We start from the raw sequence: 24,262 nt of genomic DNA on the forward strand, positions 1-24,262 counted from the left end.
AGCCAAGCGTATATCTCCGTGAAACGGCGGAGCGCTAAGAACTTCCTTGCTGGAGTTGTACAGTCTTAAGGAAAAACACACATTAAAACACCCAATAGCTTCAGTAACACGTTATATTCACCTGTCGCTGTCCGCTTTGTGTGTGAGGAGCTGCCCTCGGACACAGTGAGCAGACAGGAGGACAGAAGCAGCGCGACTGGCTGAAATGTTGCCACGACCATTCTTTTGTAAACAAACACAGACAACAAGAGTCACTAGTCACTGACTACAGATGCTCTCACTCGGTCTTCGAAGGCAGTTTAAAACATGATAATATAACCAAAATGTCAACAACACAAAAACCAGCCAATATTCTTGTTAGCTACCATATTAGCTATCAAAACATGCTAACTCGTCCCTGCATTACACATCCTTCATCCCCTTGAATTTCCTTTGTTTTTACAAACGCCATGCAACAAACTAACACATATTTCATTTTTACTCACCTTTTGTTCTTCCAGTAATGAAATGGCTTCATCTGGGACCCCTCGAACACGCAAAAACTCACTTAAATCCGACATCTTCGGTCAGTGTGTGGTTCCCGGGCTAATTTACATCATACAAGTGATTCTCTCACATGGGACCTTTACAGGTACCCATACTTCTGACTTTAAACTCAGAATTCTGACTTTTTTCTCAGAATTCTGACTTTAATCTCAGAATTCTGACTTTAATCTCAGAATTCTGACTTTTTTCTCAGAATTCTGACTTTAATCTCAGAATTCTGAGTTTAAAGTCAGAATTCTGACTTTTTTCTCAGAATTAAAAAAAAAAATTCACACGTGGCCCTAATCCTCTTCCGCATCTTCCGCATCAATAAAATACTACTGGTTCTTTGATTTTGATAACTTTTTGCAGGAAATGTCATAGCCCACGTGTTCTTGCTGCTAACTTGACTTTGCTCTTATATAGTGTATGTTTTTAATCATAAACATGAGCTTTGAAGAGAAGAAACTAGTGAGTTTGTGTTTTTTTCTTTCTTTGTTTGGTTTTATGTAATTTTTATCATAGTTAGAGTGTTTACCATGGACTGTACATAAAAACGTGTTTACGCATACTATACTCCGGTACATTAGGCGGCGGTGTTCAACATTTAAGCAACTATTGTAACACAACATAAAGCGAAGAAGAAGAGGAAGAAGCGGAAGAGACTCATTTGTTTACTGTATGCAGTAACGTTACTGTCGTGGAATAGGATGTTTTACAGTTTGCGTTAAAACAGTCAAAAGTGTGTGAACTATGTTTTATTACGTTCTCTGTTAGTCATAGCAGTCTAGCTAGCTAGACTTTTCTATACTTGTCCTTTAATCTTGTTATTGTTAACTGTTATCTTAACGTTACCGTTATTAACCGAACTAAAATCATACTGTGAGGTGGTAATGTGTCGCTAACAAATTTCAGTAATGTTAAGTCTTTGTTCGTAGAGAAGATGTCTGACCAGACGCTGGAGTATTTCTTAAGTCAGAGTCAGATAAAGAAGAAGGACGCTGCCGAGGTGAGATGGTCCCATGCAGTCAACAGCAGGAGCAGGCTGACAGAGGCGCTCACAGGTGGATGATTTATACCGTGTCCTTCTTTGACAACACACTGGCCATTTGCGTCCATAGTCCTGTTATTAAGATGTAAGGTGTGCTCTGCTACCATGAACATTTGCAAGAGTGATCGTAGAACTTAAAATGATTCCTTTTTCCCGTGACTGGATTAGTCACCGCTTGATAAATGGTCTGTATTTAGCGCCTTCCAACCACTACATGTCAACATTCACAACATGCCTTACAACTTCTCATCAGAAAGAATGACTAATTCTCATTCACACACAGACACACACAGCTTTAGGCAGCAATTTAGGGTTCAGTATCTTGCTGAAGGACAATTTGACATGTAGACGGTGGGAGCTGCTATACGTCTAAGCCACACCCGCACCTACACTTGACCATCATGTTTTGTTGTTTATTTGGGTAGGATTTTTGGTCCGTCTCGTCCAGCTCTACACATTGAAGTCTCCTCTGGCGTAGTTGTATATGCTGTTTTTTGATGTCACTGATGTATATTCCTTGAGATTAATGTGGTTCTCCTGGGTGGCAGCAAGCATATCTAGGTCATATGTCATATTAAAAAAATAAAACAAACATATTACATTTAATAATGTTATTTATTATTTTTTTATAATAAAATGTATTTATATAAATATTTCAGTGCTAACTCCTGCGATCTACCAACACCTGAATGTTGTAGCATGTGCATGGGATATTTCTTGTTCTAAACCTCTCTAAAAGAGTTGAAACAAAAGTCAAACATGAACATTAATGAAGGAGGATTTATTGGAATAAACACAAGGTCACAACTGGGTGTGGACAAATACATTGTTATGCAAGATGCATTAAAGGATAATACTGGTTAATTACAACAACATTTGATGGTCAAAATTAAGAAAATAAGACCTAAGTAGTTATAAACTGGAATTTAGTCTCAATTGAACAGGTATGATTATAATGTAAATATATATCTGTGATTTTACATTGTAGCCATGCCTGTTCAGAGACATTTCACTTTTGCGTTGACACAGCAGTTGTTCGAAGTTCTTCATGGATGATTTTGACTAACAACTTTCACCTCTAGGTCCCATTCATATGATTGAGGCCGACATAATCCTGAGAGATCATGACCCCAAAGAGCCAATAATGGCACATCCTCCTGACACAGACAGTGACATCACACTGAAGGAGTGGCTGGAAAGAGTGAAGGCGCACAGCAAGGGAATAAAACTAGACTTTAAGAGGTGAGATCCAGCTTATATTCTGTCTAAGTATTGTGTGTTACGCTAACACTGTGGTGTACTCTCCATGCAGCCTGGAGGCGGTGTCTCCGTCCCTGGTTCTGCTGGAGGAGGTGCTGGCTGAGCCGAACCGTCCTGTGTGGATTAATGCGGATATCCTGTCTGGTCCTGGGGGACAGGCCAGACCTCTGGAGCCTCAGGCTTTCTTTTCTGCTGTGAGCACCCTCCCCACTCACACCGTGCTCTCTCTTGGGTGGACCACAGGATGGACTGCTGGGACAGAGAACCCAGGTCAAGACACATCAAGACCACTGGCTGTTTGAATACATTTATACTACTAATAATAGAAGAAAAATATTATATACACATGTAAACCTCAGAGTATTCATTTTGAGATAAATTTTATTCAGATTCAGAAGACAAGTGACACGGCAGCTGGTGCTCAGGAGGTAGAGTGGGTCATCTGCTAATCAGAAGATCCCTGGCTCCTCTAGTCTGTCTGTCAAAGTGTCCTTGAGCAAGATACCAAACCCCAAATTGCTCTCAATGGTCAGTGTGTGTGAATATTTTAGTTTCTGTTCCTGATGAGCAGTGGCACCTAGCATTACCATATCACCAGTGGGTGAATGAAAGGCGCTATATATGGACAGACCATTTACCACACAGCTCTCTGTTCCTTTCTGAACCCTGACACACAAAGCCAACAGTAGACCATCATGGTGCTTGTTAGTTCTAGACACGTCGGTTTGTCCATGTCTGGGCGAAATGGCCAAAAATGTTATCACAGTAAAAAAAAGTCATAATTTAATATTGATAATTATCACAATAAATGTCAAATCATTATTTCTTTGAAGTTTAAAAGATGATTTTTAAACTATTCTTTACGATCAGAACAAAAACTTTTTTCATTTTATTAAATGTTCATATAACAGATATCACTTAACAAAGGTTTTATTTACTTGAGTCATTTTTATTATTCTGACCAAGTTTCACAGTTGTCATTAGTTATTTATGAAAAGTCTGTTATGGCAAACAGTATTTTTCTGATGTTGGCGTTAAAGGATAAAGACTGGTAATATTTTAAACTGTAATTATTTTCTACAAATCCTATGATCAAAACCAACCATGTTTCAGTTTTCTACTGAAGATGCAGATTTATTTAATTATGTATGTGTATATTGCCACAGGTGGTGGGGGATGAGTGGTGACAACAGGAAAGTGTGTATAAGCCTGTCAGGAAATGTAGTTATTAGAGTGAGAGTGGGACACCGCAACAGCGCAGCTCCGACCCCGGTGGCAGGCAGACAAGAAGACCCAAGACCACATGACCGTGGAACAGCCACTCCCTGCCCCAAGGGAGAACGGCAGAGAGCAGCGCCGGGGAGCCCACACAGCCAGGGAGCAAGACCACGGGAGAACCTGGACGAGGGCCCAGCCCCCCCAGACAACCTCCCCCAAGGGAGCGGGCCAGCACCCACCATGACAGCCCCAGTCATGTGCCCTGGGATAATTGCATGCCCTCCTCATGAGCGAGCCAGCAGGGGACAGCAGTGGAGCACCACTCCTGCTGAAGAGGGCCCCTGGGAGAAGAGGAGATAATGGATCCCAGGCCACCTGCCCTGATATGAGCAGAAGCCCACAGCAATGCTGCGACCACCCACCCCCACTAAGTGATAGAATTGATCAAGGGAGACCAGAGAGATTGAAATTCTGCCACTTGGTTTTTTGAGGAAGCAGACATTTGCTCCATGCTAATGGGATCTAACAGGAGATTCCTATATTGTGATACTTAAATTCTTTTCAGCCTTCCAGTTCATGAGGATGGTTTTCTTGGCGATGTATAGGGCAGTGAGAAGCATGTATGATTTGTGGTGCAAATATTGCTAAGGTCTCCCAGCAGGGGCAATTGGGATAGGATACCTTAGCTGTTGATAGGTCTTTACATATCCTCTGCTAGAACTTTTGGACGGATGCACATAGCTAGAGATGTTACTTGAGTAATTCAGGCAAATGTTTGACTGACCCATTCTGAACATCCTTAGTCATTTTTTAGAAAGGCTCAGTAATTAGTAAAATAGCTTCTCAGATTAGAGGAAATTGTGCGTTTGATGGGAACTAGTTTTACAGAGAAATAATCAACATTTGGTGTACACTAGTGAGTATTTTTGGCAGCAGGACGGTGTATGTGGGATTTCAGATAAACTGTGTGTGTGTGTTATGGTAGTGGAACATGTCTCCCAGTGCAGTGTGTCTCATATTTATAAACAGTGGAGCTCTGTGCGACAGAGGAATAAGATGTCGTATATCTGGCGTTGATACACATAGTATGCTACGTTTATGGTTGATTTTGGTCAGCATGACAAGATAAATATTGACTAACACCAGCCTTATCCTTTAAACCACTTCCCAACAAAAAAAGAGTGTTACATCTCAAATAAATGGCTTGTGACAGCTGGATACTGTTAGAAAGAAATCTTACACATTCATATGTCTTGTTTTGATATTGTCAGGTTACAGCTGGGCTATGGTGCACGTGATGGAGGAGATGTGTAGAACCCTTAAACATCCAGTCACCTTCCCAGTGCGTGCAGGTCTCCTGGCCCAGTCATTCTCCCAGCTCAGATGGCTGCTGCAGCAGTCAGACAGGTGATTATCAGCACAGAGGGGCCAGGCCCTTATCAGCATTACTCTCTCTGCTTAGATTCACTTCTGTCATTATGCTATGTTAAACAAAAATTATCGTTTATTTCAGCCTGGTTTATTTCCCATTAATGTGGCTGTTGTGGCTCTACGGTCTTGCTAACTTTGCATTCACTAGCTCTGTTGTAGAGATTTGGGGAAAAGAGGACTTGCATAAAACATATTTCGGTGAGAGCTGCACAAGACTCCTACAGCTACATAGTCAGATTACAGATTACAGAGGTGCCAGCATACTTAATAGACCAAGTTGTGAGGGACAGATTATACATAACTACATAACTTGAAGAAACCTTAAGTGACTCCCCTAAGAGAGAATTAAATATTTTCCACACTTAAAAAAAACCCACCACATCATTCATCCAGATTGGAAAGGAAAGTGGTTTTGGAGATTACCACAATAGTAATAGCCTTCTTCTTGTAAGACAGTAGATAATATTTCAAACACTGAAGATCAAAATTATTGCAGTTGTGGACAGGACCAATACTTCAGATTTGCGAGGGACTCACCACAATGGTCAGATTTTGGATCAGACTCAGAATCAGAGGATATAATCTGTGTTGGGAAGGTTACTTTGGAAATGTATTAGGTGACCGATTACAAGTTACCCTATTTAAAATGTAATGTAGTGTAACTTTTTCAGTTACTTTTTCAAAGTAATGTAACTTATTATATTTAATCACTTTTTGATTACTTATCTAAATTTAACTGTTTAGCTTGAGAGGCGGAGGACGGGTGGCACTGGAAATTCAAACATGAGAACCAATCAAGCATCAGAACAGCATCAAACTTTACTAAACGGCTGTGGCTGGAAATGGCAAAAAAAGACATTGTGCACATGGAATATATGCAAAGCAACAAGATGAATATTATTCCACATATAGTCTAGATTTTTACAGAAAATATTCAGATGTAACCCCCAATGGTAATCATTAACGTTTTTGTAAGTAACTGTAATTTAATTTACACACATTTTAAACACATTTTTTCCCAGTAACATTTTATTTTGTAATTACTTTACGTAACTAAATTACATGTAACTAGTTACTCCCCAGCACTGGATATATTTCAGCCACTCTGGCTTTACCTTGTCTGTGTACCACAATCTTAAATGAATCTGAATCTGAATTTTGCTCTGACATGTAATATGTTAATACCTTTGAGTTTTCATTAAATATGTATGCTTTCCCATGTTGCTCACAGGTACACTCTAACTGTGTGGACCGGCCAGAATGACAAGATAACACTACAGGACTTACTGCCCTACAAAAAAGAGTTTGACATTAGTAGGATCTACTATGACCTGCCAGAATTCAAAAGGCAGAGCTTAGTATGACATAGCAAGACAATAAGTCCACCGCAACACATGCTGAGACGTTGTCTGGCTGTGGCTTCTTAACTCTGAAAGCAGACTGATGCCCCCAAGCATGGGTGTATCAAACTGCAAAGCATTACGCTGTTGTCCTGATAGAGACCAATGTTAAAATAGAATGCACTCTGGGCCCGATGTGGTAATTAAAGAGATTCCATTTACCCAATAAAAGCCAGTGTACTATAAAAATGATTTTGAAGCTGTTCAAGATAAAATTACTACATGTTGTTGAATGCTGCATGTTTAAAGGAGACCTGAAGATTCATAAGATCAGAGCAGAAACAATATAACTTCTGTTATGAATTGGTGTTATATGAATAAATAAAATAAATAAATTTAATTTAATTGACTCCAAGAACATCCAGGATACAAATGATGCGTGAAGCGAGTTGATGTGACCTGATGTGGTTTGACTTTAGTTTATGATACAGTTTTCTTGTAATGAGCAATGAATGACCCTGTAAGAAAGTGAAACTAAGTTAAATAAAGGCCAGATAAATGTACACTGCTCAAAAAATTTAGGGAACACATAATCAATCTGTTCAGTTAGGAAGCATAAGAGACTGTGAATCACTGTCACCTGATTTGGTGCAAATGAAGCAGTAACGTGCCCTGAAGAGGCAACAGCAACACAACCTCCAAAAACGGAATGGTTTTGCAGGTGGTGGCCACTGACAGTTGCTCTCTCCTTATTTTTTGCTTGTCAAGAGCATAGAGGAGATTCCAGGAGACTGGCCATAACATGAGGAGAGCTGGACAGGGCTGTACAAGGGCATCAACCCAGCAGCAGGACCAGTATCTGCTCCTTTGTGCGAGGAGGAACAGGAGGAGCACTGCCAGAGAAAATTACTTCCAGCAGGCTAATGGTGTGCCCAAACAGAAATAGACTCCATGAGGGCCTCTAGTGGGATCTGTGCTCACAACCCAGCACTGTGCAGCTCGATTTGCATTCACCAGAGAAACCAGATTTGGCAGGTCCACCATTAGCGCCCTGTTCTCTTCACAGATTCACACTGAGCACATGTGACAGACATGAAAGAGTCTTGAGATGTTATGCTGCCTGCAACATCATCCAGCATGACCGGTTTGGTGGTGGGTCAGTGAGGCATATTCTTGGAGGGTGCCCACAGCCAGAGTGTGTAGGCAGTTCCCTGCAATTCAGTCTCTGAATTCCGTTATCTGGTCACTACAGTCTAGACCAGCAAATCTTTCGTAGTAAGTGTAGAATAGCATCTAACTGTAGCATCTTTTGGATCCCGCCACTTGAACCCCCAGTGGCATGTTTAGATGTTTAGTTTACACCAACTACGAGGGTGACATTGCGGCCAGTTGCCGGTTCTGTCCCACTACTGTAATTTAAAACATACAATCAGAACTACAAAACCTTATTTAAATGTTAAGCTATTAAAATAAAAGCTCAATAACATTGTTGTAATTACCTAAAACAGCAGAGAACAGGGCTGTATGCCTAAAGACCATCTTGATCCCTGTCCCCCTTATGTTCATCCCTGCCATAGCATAGCAGAAGGATAACCAATATAAGAAACAGAACAGGAGGAAAGCAACAGGATGAACATCAGAGAGTTGCATTGTTATTGAGTTTGCATAATGAAGTTCAGTATGTAGATTTTTAAGGCAGTTCCTGAGGGATTTCCCCCACACTCAGCAAATTCTGCAAATATCAATCACAATTACATCAATACAATGCTTCTACAGTTCTTCACATCAGTTTGAATTGAGATGTTAGCACTGGAAATACAGTATAAGTAAATATAAAGGACCAGGGGTGATGATAGTTAGCTCACAAGACGAGACAACACACAATATTGGGTTTATGAGATGAGATGATATTTTAGCACTATTTCTAAGAAATCTTCCATGACAAACTATATGATTGGAAAGATTTTCTTTGATTTGACTGAAAGTCACATAATGCAAAACAATGCAGGTGCATGTTGAAATATGTGGAAGCCTCCTCCTCATGCGATGCACCTGTTTGCTGTGAACATGGAAAAATCCAGAAGACGAATTCTGTGTCCGGGGACCCCCAGGCGTCCTTATGGGGAGTAATTTATTTTAATATAACTCCATCCATAATTAAGACAGTAACAGACTATTTAGCTCATGGGTTTCATAAACTTTCTGTAATAAAACATCTAAAATGACTAAATCAGCTGGGCTTGATAACATTCCTGGATGTGTAGTATTAAAAACCTGTGCCAATCTGCGTCTTACTGACATTTTTAACATCTCACTGTCTCAGGAGAGGGTTCCCACCTGCCTCAAGACAGCCATCATTGTTCCTATATCTAAAAAGTCTGCAGTGTCTAGTCTACCACCTAACGACTACTGCCCTGTGGCTCTCACCCCCATTCTGATGAAGTGCTTTGAGAAACTGGTTATTCAGCACATAAAAAACAACATCCCAGCCAGCCTGGACCCTCTACAGTTTGCTTTCAGAACCAACAGATCCACAGAGGATGCTATCTCCTCTGCATTCCACTCAGTTTTCACACACAATGAGAAAAACAACACCTACATCAGAATGATGTTTGTGGATTTCAGCTCAGCATTCAACATAATCTCCCTCGTGCAAACTCAGCAACTGGATTTCCTCACAAACAGACCCCAGACAGGATTGGCAGTCACACCTCCTCGTCGGGGGGCTGTCAACTCCTTAAACACAAACTTCGTTAGCCAGCTAGCTACTTAGCGACTGGAAGCACTACTAGCACTTCCGGTCACCCCAGGGCGTCATATACCTGGATGCTTCTCATATACACGAACCTGGGAGCTTATCATACACATGCAAAATGGCAATTTTGCATGTGTATGATAAGCTACAATAGCCACGTTTTTCCCAAAGCGTGTATATGTGATGCCTGAGCATGAGAACAGGCTGGTTTATGCTGTACACCCTTGACTTCATCCCCCTACATGGAGAGAACTCTGCTGTGAAGTTTGCAGACAACACCACCATCATCAGCTGGATTTCAAACAACGGTGAGACTTCATATTGGGAAGAAATTGATAATCTTGCAGAGTGGTGTACAGAGAACAATCTACTGCTCAACGTCAGCAAAACCAAGGAGCTGATCATTGATTTTAGAAAAAAGGAAATAAAGACACACACTCCTGTCTACGTCAGTGGAGCTGAGGAGCAGGTGAACAGTTTCAGGTTCCTGGGAATCAAAGAGAACCTGACATGGTCATCTCACACCTTTATGAAGGTAAAGAAAGCTCAAAAACGACTACCTGACTGAGGAAGTTTAAGAAGGCCAAATTCCTGTGTTCTTTTCAGCTTTCACTAACAAAGACCACGCCTATGAACATAGAAGATTTAAAATGGTTTATTGCTTGTAATGGAGCCAAGATAGATTGTACGAAAAGAACGGATCAAGTGCCCAGAGGGTGGACTGAGGGATGTAGGGATGGGGGAGAGGGTAGAGGAATGACGGGAAGACAGGTGAGGGATTAAGGGGAGGAGTCGGATCCGCGCCGATGGATGCGTGAGTGAAGAGCAGACTGGTGTCTGCTAGTGAGAAGATGTGCGGGAACCGGTGGAGTCGAGACTCTGGGTAACCACCCAGCGAGGATCTTTGCGTGAAGTATGGTCGATGGCGTTTTCATGGATCTCGTACGGTCGGGGCGGCTGCGGGTTGGGATGCGCCGCGGAGTTGTTGGCATTGCCCCGGAAGTACCGCTGGTGACCCAGAAGTGCTGGGGAAGCTCGGTGTTGGAGAGTTGTGTGCGAATCCTTGTACAGTTGAAAATGTTTTGCTTTGATGTCGGAGTGCTGGAAGGAGATGTTTCTCCGGTTGAATTCTTGTTGGAGCCGGATGACTGTCCATTCAGAAATGTTTGGAGTGGGTGTACAATCGGGGTGCTGGCTCGGAGGTCGCTTGGTTGGCGGTTAGTTGAGGCTGTGTGCTTGGAGCTGGCAGTCGAAGGCCCGACAATATTCGAATTGTAGGCTGAGATCGCCGGGGAATATGAATAGCTGAATCCAGCCAACATTTCAGACAAAGTTGTTTGGGAGAAGGCGAAGACTCCTGTATATCTGATGTTAGATGCTCGTTGAACATGTCGCTGTCCGAAAGATTGAGAACGAGTTCTGAGTCCGTTGTTGGAGGTAGGTGATTTTGTTTGTCACGGTCATGACAAAGCTGAGTCAAGGGGAGGTGAATAGAAAAGGTGTGCTTAAGTACTTGGTGTGCGGAAATTGGACGAGTTCGTGGCCTTAGTTCCTGAATCTAGTTTATAAAACTTAATTTTACAGATGAGCAATAGAAAGCATCCTGACTGCAAACATCACAAACTGGCATGGGATGTGCACAACCCAGGACCGGAAGGTTCTGTATCCATCTCCCGAGCATTAGTGATATTGGTGAGTTGAGTTGTCTGCTGAGCCCAATGGCCTGTTCACCCTGCTGCTTTCTGGGAAGAGAGATAGAAGTTTTTGCTGCCACACCACAAGACTGCAGAGCAGCTTTTCCCCCCAGGCTATCAGACCTTTAATCTCAAATTCATCCTCAGCTCTGCTCCATTGAATATAGTTTATTTCTGTTTTATAACATTTTTATAACATTTGATATAATATTGGATATTGTCTGCTATGTAGCAGAAGGAGAGTTACAAACTGAATTTCACCCTATATCCTTGTAACAAAATAAACCTGCCTACCTACCTACCTACCTACCTACCCAAAAGTCCTATCAGATGGGCAATCCTGGGACAAAATCTTCAATCAAATGGGGGTCCACAGTATAATTTGTGTCAGTTTAGGGGTCCTTGGCGTGAAAGATTTTGAAAACCACTGCTCTTAAACTAAAATAATGTGTAGAATGACCACCACCACAGTTACTGTTATATTGTGGGAAACACAGCACAGGGTCCCCAAAATGCTGCCACACAAACAGTCTGAAAGTGGCAGGGCAGCTTCTATGTTAACTTCACCCTCACGCTCCGTTATGTTGATATCGCGAGACAGCTTTTCACCTCGACGGGAAATATCGTATTGATACGTTTCAAGGACAAGAAAGCATTAAAACCCACAAAATCTTATTTTATCTTATCAGGTGTCTTTTTACAGGAGATAATTACATGACTAATGTTTCATTTCATATTTTCCACTCCCCATATCCTGACAATCTATGGAGCAATTATTTGGTCAGACAAAATTATGAAATGCCCTATCCTAAATACCAAATGCCCAATCCTAAATACCAAATTCATTTTCGAATTTCAGCAAGTTTCAGTGAGACATGTCACAAAGTATTTTACTGTATTTTTAAACTATAAAATACAAAACACTATTTTGATACAAAATATGAAGCCATTTTCATCAACCCTATCAAATACAAATGACAAAATCCTATTTTGTAATTGAAATACGTATTTTAAAAACATGTATCATAAATACTGCCCTCCCTGCCTCCAACAATATGTTGGATAATATCATGTGGAATGTGGGACATCACTGCAGGTAAAATCATTTTAATTGGCGATTTGAACACAAAAAAAGTGGGTCTCAGTGAACTGAATTTGAAATGCAATGAATTGTGAAAACTGAAAGTGAAACGATAGAGGGGATGAATTCTCAGTGATACTGCCATGAAGATGTACTGGCACCTATTTTTTTCCACTTCAAGCACTGACCACATCTAACTGTAAGTTACACATCTTGATACCTAGTCACTCAAATATCAGTGTAGGGGTTATTAATACAAAAAACACAACAGATTATCAAAAAGGACTTTTTTTTCACAACTATAAGTACATCTGACATTGACTTGGTACAACAAAACATGTAGAAAGACATGTTTCGCATTGAAATACATTATGTTTGTACAAAGTACATGCAATTGGTAACTACATACTGTAAAAAAGGTTGTGAACACTAGCATTTCCTTTTAACATTAGAGCAGAATAGACAGCAAGGCAGTGAAATCAATCAGAAAGCTTGTGGACAGGCTCACAGAGGTGGACAAGGCTCCCGTCAGAGAGAACAGGCTCAGAGTTACATTTAATTAGACACACCTGTAAGTTGCAATAGAGTAACCGACTTTTACTGAGCCCACATGATTATGCAATGTGTGTCTTGCATCACTGATTGTAGAGGATGTCTTCACTGATCACTTGATTACATATAGGATAGATAATATCTATCCTAATGATAGATTCTGTAAATGTTGGTAATGTAAGGCAATAGCCTAATGTGAGATCTGTCTTATACGGTATATTGTAGCAAACTACTTTCAGCACTTCTAAGGTGATTTGAAACATATAGCTTGCATTGTTTGTTATTAGATTCACTGATAGCGATAAAATAAACTGTGTTCCAACAGTGATATGCAGTGCAGTCCAAATGTAGATTGTGGATATATTATTTATGTCTTTGAATAGAATACATGTCATCTTTAATAACTGATCATTTCTAAAATAATGAAAAGTTAATGATAAAACTATAATTATGTACACAATGCACAATTATATATGCTGCAAAAATACTTATATACTATACCATGTACTATAAATACTTATAATTCACACAAACCACTTTTCTAGTCCAATTTTAACCAGTAGATTGGAAGTGGATGTTTGTTGAGCTGCATTTCACTCTGCACATTGGTGCCTTCTGTAGAGTCACAGCAAGTCTCAAACCCTGTTGGTTTTGAAAAAGCACATGTCATGTTTCTTCTTTAGAGAATACAATGAAACATAAATGCTGTTGATTTATGTCTGAAATCCACATATTTAGAATACTGCTATATTCCACTATGAATTGTATGACATGCCTCAAGGTATAGACTCATCAAATACTTCTTTTAATTGAACAACCATGTAACTTCGGCTTGAAGGTTCATTCTTGACCTTGTGAATAGCAGATTGGCAAAAAAAACTAACACAAGTTCCCACTTATCGTTTCCAAATCTTTAAACCACATCTCATGGCTTTCCTCTGCGGATTTACTCAGTTGTCAGGGAGATTGTTTAGTCATTAGAATTTGAGCTAAGAAGTTTTGGTCAGCGGCCATAAAAATGGACTGCATCTATAGACCATTTTGGTCGTCCTTCCACTCAAAGCGCTTTATACTACATGTCAACATTCAGCCCATTCACACACATTCACACACTGATGGCCCGCTCTACCTCTACACCAGTGCCGCACCATATAGGGGATTGTGTAAAAGAAGACAGGGTTTTTGGATTAAAGAGCAGCAGACCACGATCCACCCGCCCCGATCAACTGGACCAAGCACCACAGCAGGTGGTGTGATTGGCTTAAGGGTCCAGTCTGGACTAAATGGGACTCGTGTATGCCAAGCAATGGAAATCAGAGACAGTTGAACCCAAATCTTCACAGAGACCTGCCCCTTCAACATTCCAGATCAACACTCAGGGGCGGCCTGTGTTCCGAGCTGTCAGTGGAACGTGAGAGGAGGAGGCCTCTGCACGTGTGTTTTACATCGATGATGTGAAGATGAAATCATATTATCATCTTCTTCCTGCTGTTTACATTCTCCCCAGCTGCAAATTCAAAAAAATGCACTGCAGAATGTTCTGGGTAGATACGTGTATGTTTGTTGCTTTTGTATATAAATAACTGTATTTAGCCTACTGTTTTATTTTATTTTAAATGTTACCATATTTTAATACACATTTAATGATCTGTTAAGTTCTGTGTGTGCAGGATGAAGGGACTACAAGCTTTCTTTTCATTGTACAACCTGTTTCACCTTGTGAAAACTGACAAGAGTACAGAACGCCCATGCAGTCAGACCAGTACCCTCATTTTAACTCTAACCTCCACTGACAATGTAAAAGGTTATGACACGGAGCGCTACCTCTTATTTGTGAAGAGGAGGATAGAGAGAGAGAGAGGTACATCATGTCCAAGGGGCACTTACAGCGAACAGGTACAAAGAGTTGATGATGAAAATTTTTCCAGAATCCTCCCATACGTAGGCTGTTTTTAGTTTTAGTTGTTTATTTTGTTACTTTTATTTATCAGGGGCTATATACAAAACATTCATCTTGTACAAAAAGAACAGACATCATTTTTCTGCAGTCAGGTATACACAAGCACTAGAAAAGATGATATTATATGTGAAAGCTGTGGGGAACACTACATCAGTGAAACCAGAACCTGAGCACCAGACCAAAACTGTCACAGCATCGTTTGGAAAGGAATCGATCAGAAGTCAGTGGACGGCAGGAGAAAGATCAAGGAGGACATTCAGATCCAATGCCAGAGACCATGTGACGTCCCAACTTAGGTCATGGAATGATTAAATGGAAACCATCTCCATGACAACTAAGAAAATCCAGGAGGAAGTAAACAAGATGTTGAAAGCTTTAGAAATAATAAAATAAATTGGACCTTGTGTCAAGATTCTTTTAGTCAAACCATATAGCTCTTCTGGGAAAGTGCTAGAGTATGTAAAGACATTTTTTCAATTCCTCAGGTAACCATAATGCCAAAATGTGCTAAAGTTCCACACTAAAGTTACATTTTGTATTCTTTACGTTTATTATTGTTTCATCACAAGCTCAAACTGTCCCTGTGGCTAGTATGACGACATGAAATTCTGTAATGAGAAGTCTAAAAACAGTACATCATTGTAGGCTCAGGCTAAAGTGCACATGAGCTGGCATCAGCAATAGTATCATAGGTATATGATGGTCCATGCATTTTCTCATGATACAATGTTTATTCTAGTTGCCAAAAGTTTCCTTGAAGTTGACCAACTGGTTTATCTGCTCACTCTGCATTGAGTGGCGTCTCCACAGCATTTTCTTAGGTTTTAGGTCCCTCTGGAAAACAGCAGCACAGGGTGGAATAGGCTTTGATCCTGTACCATTCAGTGTCTTACTATTTCCACTCAAAGGGTAGGAAAAGCTAGAACTGACCCCGATATCTGGTATAGGAGCATGGGGATTCAGAGGAGGCAGGTAGCCAGGGCGAGTGTGGGCAATGTGATCCAGAAGAAGGGCCCCTGAGCCTCTTCGCTCCAGACCGGCGGCGCCTCGTCTCTGGACAGAGCTCTCCAGGGACTCTCTGGATCCTGATAGAGTGGAGGATCTGCTGTTGACTAGCTTGTGCTTTTCTGGTCCTGCTCCAGCTCCGCCACCATTCTTTGAGCTATTGTCTCGGATATTAAACTGTGGTAACTGAGAGTCAGAATTGTAGTGGTCAATGCCAATGTTCCGCCGACAGACTACATTTTGCAGACTGGAAACTTGCAGTTGTCTGAGACAGTCAGAAGAATCTCCATCCACAGGACTGGGTTCACTGGGAAAGGGGAGACTGACTTGATGCAAGTTTGGGTGGGAAGCAGAATGTGGTGAACTTGCAGCACTATCATATGACATTTTTCTACCAAAGCATCTTTTTCCACCCCCCCACCTATTCTCATTTCCTAACATGTTCTCTAGTGCTTTCAGAAGCCCTGTTGTGTTTTTGACATCAATGCTATGGTGGCGTGAAACAGCTGGAGGTCTTCTCTGGAAGGCAGAGTTATTGACTCTGAAAGACAACTCCTCCTCAGGTGTAATTTCCATTGGCTCCTCTGTCAGAGAGGAGGCCTGGCTCTGCTGGAGCAGCAGGGAAGGACTTTTGGACCACTGCTCGGAGTGTAGCTTCTGGAGATTAAGTCGCTTATCCACACCAGGAATAAGCAAAGGACTAGAATGTTGTATTGGAGAACTTGCTCGAGATGTGACTATACCAGGCCCTGAGCCTAAACACTCAAGATGAGGGCTACCAGGTTGAGGAGAAGCACTTGCTGAGGAGGCTTGTGGAGCAATTCGTAGCTGGACCTCATATGGAGACATGCAACAAGATGTTGGGGTATAATGTAAACACTCCTCAAGGTCAGGAGGTGGAGGCACATTGAGGTACTGCTTCGACATATGATGGCCGGATGGCAGTTTGTTGGTGGTGATGATGATAACCTCCTTACCCTTCGCTTTACAAGCATCCAGGAGGACCCTGAGGACCTCCCTGTTGCCTGAATTGACAGCATAAACCAATGCTGAAAAACCTGCATGATCCTCCAGAGTTGGAGCCGCTCCACTGCTCAACAGGAGTGACAGAATTTCAGCTCCAGCTTGTTCAAGGCATGCATGCATCAGAGCTGTTTTCCCCGTCTTGTCTTGGATGTTTGGATCAGCACCATTTTCCAGAAGATACCTATTAAGAGCAAAGATAACATTTATTACACCAGGAAACTCCTGAAGTGGAAGCTAGTAATTATAAATAAAAACACATGCTTTCATGAATCATACATGTATTTCAACTCGTTCTCATCCCAGGGCATGATAAATGGATGCTTTGCCAACACACCTTTTAACTCCCTGGGTACCTTTTAGTGTTGTTTTTGTACATGTAGGACTCAGCGATCAAGTTAGCAAGAATAACGATCATTGGTTGGGTTCAAATAACTATTTATTAACTATTGTTACTTGTGACTTAAATTACATAAGTTAAGTAATGCTACTTACATAAGTTATGTAACATCACAATTCACGTTAACTTTTTGTTTCACCCATCCACCCCAACCACCTCCTTTCTTTGACTTTTCGGTTATCTATAGTAGTACTTTTAGCATTGAACAATGGCTTTAAAAGGCTTCTTTCATTAATTTAAAAGGCTTGTATTCATCTATGACGCAATGCCATGTGCGTTGGTACCAGCTGCTGAAGCATGTGACAAAGCGTTGCTATTTGATGCTCTGGGAATGAGAACGGGCTGTGTATTCTGATAGAACATACCGAATCATCTTAAGTTTGGGTACACTCTGTGAATCTGTATGGTGTGTCTTGCAAGCCACCATAAGTGGTGTCTCGCCGTGTTCATTACTCTCATTTATGTAGGCCCCTCCCTCCAAGAGCAGTCGAGTCAGACGCAGACGACTCAAATAGACAGCCTTCAGCAGAGAATTGCCATCTGTTCGAACCTCTGTTGACTCAGCCATTGTAAGGATCTTAGCTGCCTCTAATCAACCTTCAGTGTTTTTGATGAAGGATCATCACTTGTTTTTCCAGAGGTGCACACAGCCCAGTGCCTGCAATAGAGGATACTAAATGTCAGAAGTAGTGGAGATAAACTGTGGACACCATTCGTTCGATGCACATCTTTCTGATTCTGATTCCACTGCACTAAACCCAGTCCCAATCCCCAGTCTTCTCTGGATGTAGTTATATACTATGTCTACACTCCAAGATTCTCATACTTGCTTTTTGATGTTTTTGTATTTTGTATTATAGAATTTCATGTTATACGTCTATTTTTTTATTTTTATAATAGGATGAAACAGTTGATAACAACAACGTTGATATTTTCTTCTTTATTTCTTACACTTGAGTGTTGGAGTCACCGGTTCGATTCCAACTGTAGTGCAATTTAGTGGTGCAATTCTATCAGACAGTGCTATGTGTAAAAGACTGACTCTTGAGGGAAAAAAAGATAACAGCTGTTTTGCAGGAATTATTCTGTTTCAGAAGACCAGATGTGTTTTGTTGCTATGTTGCATTTATGCTTGTAAACTGCAGATTGGTTGCACAGTGTTGATATGTACGTCATAGTACAAGTGAAATATTTTCCAGTAATGTGGTATTTTCCAAAATCATTTCATCATTTCAAGTAATGAGCTATTTTCGTCCTAGCAGGGCAGTATGACTGAGTTCTACATTGCCCTGTTTTATTTTCTCATGAAGAAAAGAAGGACAAAAATGATTGCGCCACTTCTTACAATCTGCTCTCCCTCATCATCTCTGTTTTCTCATTCAGGAGAGAATCCACCAGCAGTCTGTTTTTTGATGGAATTGGAGCTAACAGAGAGAAGGACGAGCAGCTGACCTGTCCTGAATGGATGTATGGTATCCATAGTAACGATTACCAACGATTGCCAAAGTAGATCATGAAATAGATCTAAAAATTTAGTTCATAGCACACTGAGACATTACTGCGAACCGATAGCAGCCTGGGAGGAGAATTGCATTTTCAAAAATCTGAAAATCAATGAAATGCTTTTGCTTCTGTTCCTTCTTCCTTCCAGTTTAAGACATTAGAACATGTCCTTCATCCTCTCCTGCTGCTTGTATTCACTTCTGCAACTTATTGTGTGTATGGCCTTGTGTTTCTCTCATCCAAATCTGTGAGGCTGCGACCGATAAGTTATTTTATCTGTGTGTCAGTAGGGTGTGTAAAGCATGTGCGTAAATAGGGCAAAACAGCTGTTGTTTGTTATTATAAAGATAGCAATTATAAAGACAAAGATATGGGTGAAAGAATGGATTAGCACATGCAATCTGTGCTACAGAGAGAGCTGGAGGGGAGTAAAAAGTGTTTTGCAGTGAAAAAGTAGCTGCCTGCTCTGCCAGCTGCATGCTCTCATTGGCTGGATGTGGATGTCGAGTCGGTTGACTCCACCAGATATTTGGCATGCTAGATATCTGGCAGACGTCGGCGATGTGTCAGAAATGTGTCGGTGAGCCGTTTTGATGCGTCGTTGTGTAGTTCACACATAAAGACTGGTGACCGCAGATCAACCGCTGATTTACTCCCGATCACAACCTGACAAATTGGGCTAAAAATCGTGAAGTGTGAACTAGGCTTTAGCTATGTTGCTATAGGCCTAGACTGTGGTTTGAGGTTGCGAGTCAGTCTGCTGCCACCATGGTCCTGCTCAATACTGCTTTTACTGTTTTTCGTATTTATGTGTGGTTTTTATGTGAGTTTATTGGCTTCCCCCCTAGTTATAAATAAAATTTAATTGAATTGAAAGATCAGACAAAACAGTATCAGCCCGACGGTGTCCCAACAACATACATGGGGCATCTGGAACAAAAATGATTATCCTGTATGGTGTATAACTGATGCAGCATCTGGGCAAGTCACAAAGTCCAAACAACATACCTAGCAAAGCTACACACTTTGGCAACTTCTACATCATCATCAGTGATATTGACCAAAACGAACACAGAGCTTGCTTCAACTGTAACCATAAAGAAGAGAAAGAGTAATGATGTTTTTATTTCATGTTATTGAACCTGTGCTATCTGCCTTTACTGTTCGGGTCATGAGCATTTTACATATGATACACAAGTGTTGTGTCAACCTCTGCACAAAAGTCTGTTGCTCAAAAAGACAGAGCACACCTTCACCACCTAGTGGCCATGATTCCAGCTTCACTTTCATTCACAATACCCTGATTACATATAGAAACATCCGTTGTCTGTGCTGCCATGCAAGTCCTCTAATATTGCAAAGGATGACTTACGCTAAGCTATGGTCAGAAGAAGATTAATCAAACATCAAGTCCTGCTATTTTGCTGATGAGAGCAGAGTTTCTGAGCCATAAAGTCAACACAGTAACCTAACAGAGAGGCTAAAAGTTTAGAGGAACGAACTGCGCAGAGTTATCATGAGCGAATCCTTTCACCTTACACATAGTCATTTGATTCAGTGTTAAATAAAAATATTTATGGTGCTTAAAGAATCAATGATAAAAGTACAAATTATGCATAAAGGCTTGTTTTATAGCATATGTGTAGATAGTATATTATTGGGTTATTAAACTATATTATACAGTAGCATGTAAGCAAAATTTTACTGTTTTAACCTATAGCTGATTTAATCTATAACATTGCATCATACATCAGAAGAATACTGAAATGTAGTGGAGTGAATATCAAGTACCAAAAATTTTTAACTTTAGGTAGGAAAAAAATTGGAACCAAACATTTTTTGAGGTTGACCTATACCGGCAACTAAAAATATCCCAGCCTCTGCTGAACAGATTCTGACCATTCTTCTTTTAAGCTGTCTCTTCTGAATTAACTAACTTTATGAATGCACAATACTAAATCGCTGGTATACTTTCATCATTTGTGCTGCGATACTGTAACAGTAATGGTTAATTTGTAATGGTTCATTTGGGAGGACCATAGTGTGTGTGTAAAGAGCAGGAGGTTTTAAACTGTGTTAGCAGCCTTTTCTGCAGGGTGACATTCAAACCCCCATCTGCGCTTCTTTGAGGGGTCAGGCCTGGCCTTCAACCAGCACCAACACAGACAGAATAGCTAATGAGAGAGGCCGAGGAAATGTCATTCCTTCACATTTTATCACTCCACGTATGAAGAACAGATATTCATTCCATTCACCCAAGTAGAGATTCAGATATTCTTAATTCAGCCTGGTACTTTATATGTGTATGTGTTAGGAGATACGTATAGATATAGTAAAGTGGAAGGCTATATAGAATGCCTGTAAGAAACCCATTTAGCTACATTTAGCACTTGAAAATGTAGTCAATGACTGAAAATGTCAGTCAAATGACTGACATTTTCAAGTGCTAAATGTAGCTAAATACAATTTTTTCACATTCACACAAAAACAGAATTAAACATCCACACTGATAACTCGTTTCATGACATACAAACTGTAAATGTACTAGAATGAAAATATACTGTAGCATAGAACACATATTAGTTCTAGATGAATTGCATCATCCCCACTTGACTGTGTTGATGTGTCTGCTTTCTTTATATTCTTTATATTAATATTGCTACAGTTGTTTATAAATAACATCTCTTGCCTTAACAACTTAGGGACTATTAGGGAAAATCTAGATGGTACATACAATGCAGTAACAAACTGTTACTAATAAAAGCCATTTTTACATTATAAGTTATTGGTGGTAAGAGCACAAACTTACCTGGATGTGTCTCATATGTCTCACTGTCGGTGTACAGGCTGAGGAGAAACCAGAGGGGCAAGCAGACATCAGTGCAGGGGAGTGACTGATGACAGGAGAGAGTGAAGACTAATATATGTCAGATATGGCAGCTGAAAAGCAGGACACACACAGCCAATGACAGCACGTCCTATTGTGAGCAGCCACTGGTCTTTGGTAAAGCATTTGCGCAGGAAACACTCATTTCTTTTCACTTTCAGGTATTCAGACTGTTGACGTGTGGAATGACAAAAGTGCTGCCAACGTCACCGGAAAGATCAAGGCTGCAGACAGATTTACTGTGTTGAAGACTGCACAACAGAGAGCTTCACTCACTTCATGGAGGTATTACCAGATTCAGAAGTTAATGACGGAGAAAGGCTGAGAAAATAAGTCACTTGAATGTATGGTTGATTGAGAAGGACCAGTGCAGTGCCCATTCAAAATGGGCCTGTTCAGACCGGGCCGGTCTGCAGCTGTCCGTGTGCGCGTCCTCATACATCTTTAGGCATACAGGCATACATCTTTATGTCTGCCTGTCCTATGATTTTCTCCTTCCATTTTAGTTAGATGTAGATTTTCTACCACATTGGTAGATATCATCAATCATTCAATTAAATTCAATTAAATGTTATTTATATAGCGCCAAACAGTTATCCCATAATGCTTTTCATAAAAGAGCAGGTCTAGACCATACTGGTGATGTTATTTACAAAAAGACAACAATTCCCACCAAGAGCAAGCACTAGGCAACAGAGGCAAGGAAAAACTTCCTTTTAAGAAAGTTTTACTGACAGAACCACTTTTGCGCATGTTCAGAACGGATCCGGCAGGCAGTACAGATTGGGCGCTGAAAGTCCCCCCTAAATCCTAAGCCATGAACCCTCACAGAAGTATTTGACGTCATATGGTATTTGATTGAGTGCAAGTGGCTGCAAGGGCTCAAAATGCTATAAATAGGAATGGGACAGCACTTATACATTACCACGTGGCGTTACCTTGGCGACGCTGAAACATGTTGCATACCATTGTGATTTTGGGCTGTTTTTTACTTTCTTTGCTGCCAAGGAACTGACTGCCTGATTTATACGTCTTGCAGGCTCTGGCCCTACAGAGTGGATGAGAGGTGATTGTCGTTAATTATCTATATTTGTCAATAATTATCACGCCATCATAGGTCAAACTACACATAGTTCTGGCTATATGAGCCATCAGTGAGTTTTGTGTTTGCTTACATGTATGCTCTTTTTTTTTTAACGATTTTAATGTCAGGGTTGGTTGCTCCTTCTATGCTTGTTTTTTTCCTGTTCCTCTTCTTTCTTTTCTTATAGCGTGGTTTGCTTGCTTCTGAGTTTCACATCATGACTTCACAGTCTGTGAGCAATTCCCTCAGGCAAAGTCTGCAAAAATGTGGACAGGTAAACAGTGCACAAAGGTAGGGGCATAGCACAAAATTCTGGGCCCTAAGCAGTCTCTGTGGGCCCCCTTCCTCTCTTGGTCCCTCTCACACGCATCTTTTTAAAACTGTTTACAAATAATTAAGATAACAACTGTGGTGTTGATTAGGGTAGTCACTAATGAACCATTCATGCCACAATTAAACAAGTAATAATAATCTGTAATTTGTGCTGAAGTCTCCACAAATAGCCTCAGAGGCCTGACTGACGTCTCGAGAAGACATTCTCAGCGTTCACAGCCTGTTTTTTAAACAATTTAATTATGGAGGACCTCATAAAATGTTCTTCACTTATGGCTTCACAGTCTATGTTCTGCAGCCATAGATTGTACATTCACTGACACTGAAAGTATGTATGTGCTGTATATGTTGAATAAATGTTGTATTGAGAAACTTGTATGTATTCTCTTCACTTGCATGTGGGAGAGTTGTATGTTATACACACTGGAATGTGTATGGAGAAGAAAGATTCACACAGCAGCCTATATAGCACATTGGTAAATCATTCTTTTGGCCAGATGGCCTACATTAGGGCATTTCTGATGTTAGTTTGTTGTCAGAGCTGCTAAGAAGCTGACAGCAGTGTTAGAACCAGGTTAGAACAGAAGGGCATGCAGGTTTAACTCTGGGCTGAGGATGAATGATGGATGGATTCAGAAACCAAAAATCGGAAAACGGCTCTTTTTTCCCATTTCTTCATTTTTGGTTTGAAACAACAAACGAAAAAAAGGTGGTTTTCCTGTTTGTTCGTTTTGTGGTTCAAACAAAAAAACAAACTATCAGAACGTACACGGACTGGGAAGACCTCAAAACTGGAGTAATGTGATCCACTTTTTTGGTCTTAGTGAGGGCTCGTGCAGCAGCGTTCTAAATCAGCTGTAGCTGTCTGATGGATTTTTTAGGGAGCCCTATAAAGACACCGTTACAATAGTTGAGTCGACTAAAGATAAATGCATGGACAAGTTTTTCCAGGTCCTGCTGTGACATAAGTCCTTCTAATCCTCTAACAGTGCCTTTTTGTTTATGTGTACATACAGAGGAAGAATGTGAGAACAGCACACATTTCATCGTTACTGTGTGTTAGAGCATGGGAGAACAGTGGATACTTTTAATACAGCCCACACCCCTAATACTGTGTAACTATAACAAGTAGATAACAGAAGAAAAAGATGTTCTTTCTT

General features: G+C 40.7%; 2 protein-coding genes across 7 annotated transcripts; one reads left to right on the plus strand and one right to left on the minus strand.

Moving 5' to 3' along the window:
- Positions 1-1,180: 1,180 nt before the first annotated feature.
- Positions 1,181-9,108, plus strand: fam151b (family with sequence similarity 151 member B). 4 transcript variants are annotated; one of them, XM_046043427.1, is made up of 6 exons: positions 1,181-1,267; positions 1,464-1,589; positions 2,659-2,818; positions 2,889-3,106; positions 5,326-5,461; positions 6,717-7,388. In XM_046043427.1, the coding sequence occupies exons 2-6, from the start codon at positions 1,469-1,471 to the stop codon at positions 6,847-6,849; spliced, it is 768 nt and encodes a 255-aa protein (XP_045899383.1). In that variant the 5' UTR covers positions 1,181-1,267; positions 1,464-1,468; the 3' UTR covers positions 6,850-7,388. The 4 variants fall into 4 exon arrangements, with proteins under 4 accessions (XP_045899383.1, XP_045899384.1, XP_045899385.1 ...); XM_046043428.1 differs by having other exon boundaries at positions 1,215-1,267; positions 1,469-1,589; XM_046043429.1 differs by lacking the exons at positions 1,181-1,267; positions 6,717-7,388 and adding an exon at positions 7,594-9,108 and having other exon boundaries at positions 1,277-1,589.
- A 5,769-nt stretch (positions 9,109-14,877) lies between these two features.
- ankrd34bb (ankyrin repeat domain 34Bb) lies at positions 14,878-22,712 on the minus strand. Of its 3 annotated transcripts, XM_046043424.1 has the most exons (4): positions 22,624-22,712; positions 21,608-21,645; positions 17,661-17,953; positions 14,878-17,079 (listed from the first exon to the last, which is right to left on the minus strand). In XM_046043424.1, the coding sequence occupies exons 3-4, from the start codon at positions 17,861-17,863 to the stop codon at positions 15,603-15,605; spliced, it is 1,680 nt and encodes a 559-aa protein (XP_045899380.1). In that variant the 5' UTR covers positions 17,864-17,953; positions 21,608-21,645; positions 22,624-22,712; the 3' UTR covers positions 14,878-15,602. The 3 variants fall into 3 exon arrangements, with proteins under 3 accessions (XP_045899380.1, XP_045899379.1, XP_045899381.1); XM_046043423.1 differs by lacking the exon at positions 22,624-22,712 and having other exon boundaries at positions 21,608-21,870; XM_046043425.1 differs by lacking the exons at positions 21,608-21,645; positions 22,624-22,712 and having other exon boundaries at positions 17,749-17,868.
- Between the last annotated feature and the right edge of the window lie 1,550 nt (positions 22,713-24,262).

The sequence above is a fragment of the Micropterus dolomieu genome, unplaced genomic scaffold (genome assembly GCF_021292245.1).
Source record: "Micropterus dolomieu isolate WLL.071019.BEF.003 ecotype Adirondacks unplaced genomic scaffold, ASM2129224v1 scaffold_303, whole genome shotgun sequence".
Classification (NCBI taxonomy): domain Eukaryota; kingdom Metazoa; phylum Chordata; class Actinopteri; order Centrarchiformes; family Centrarchidae; genus Micropterus; species Micropterus dolomieu.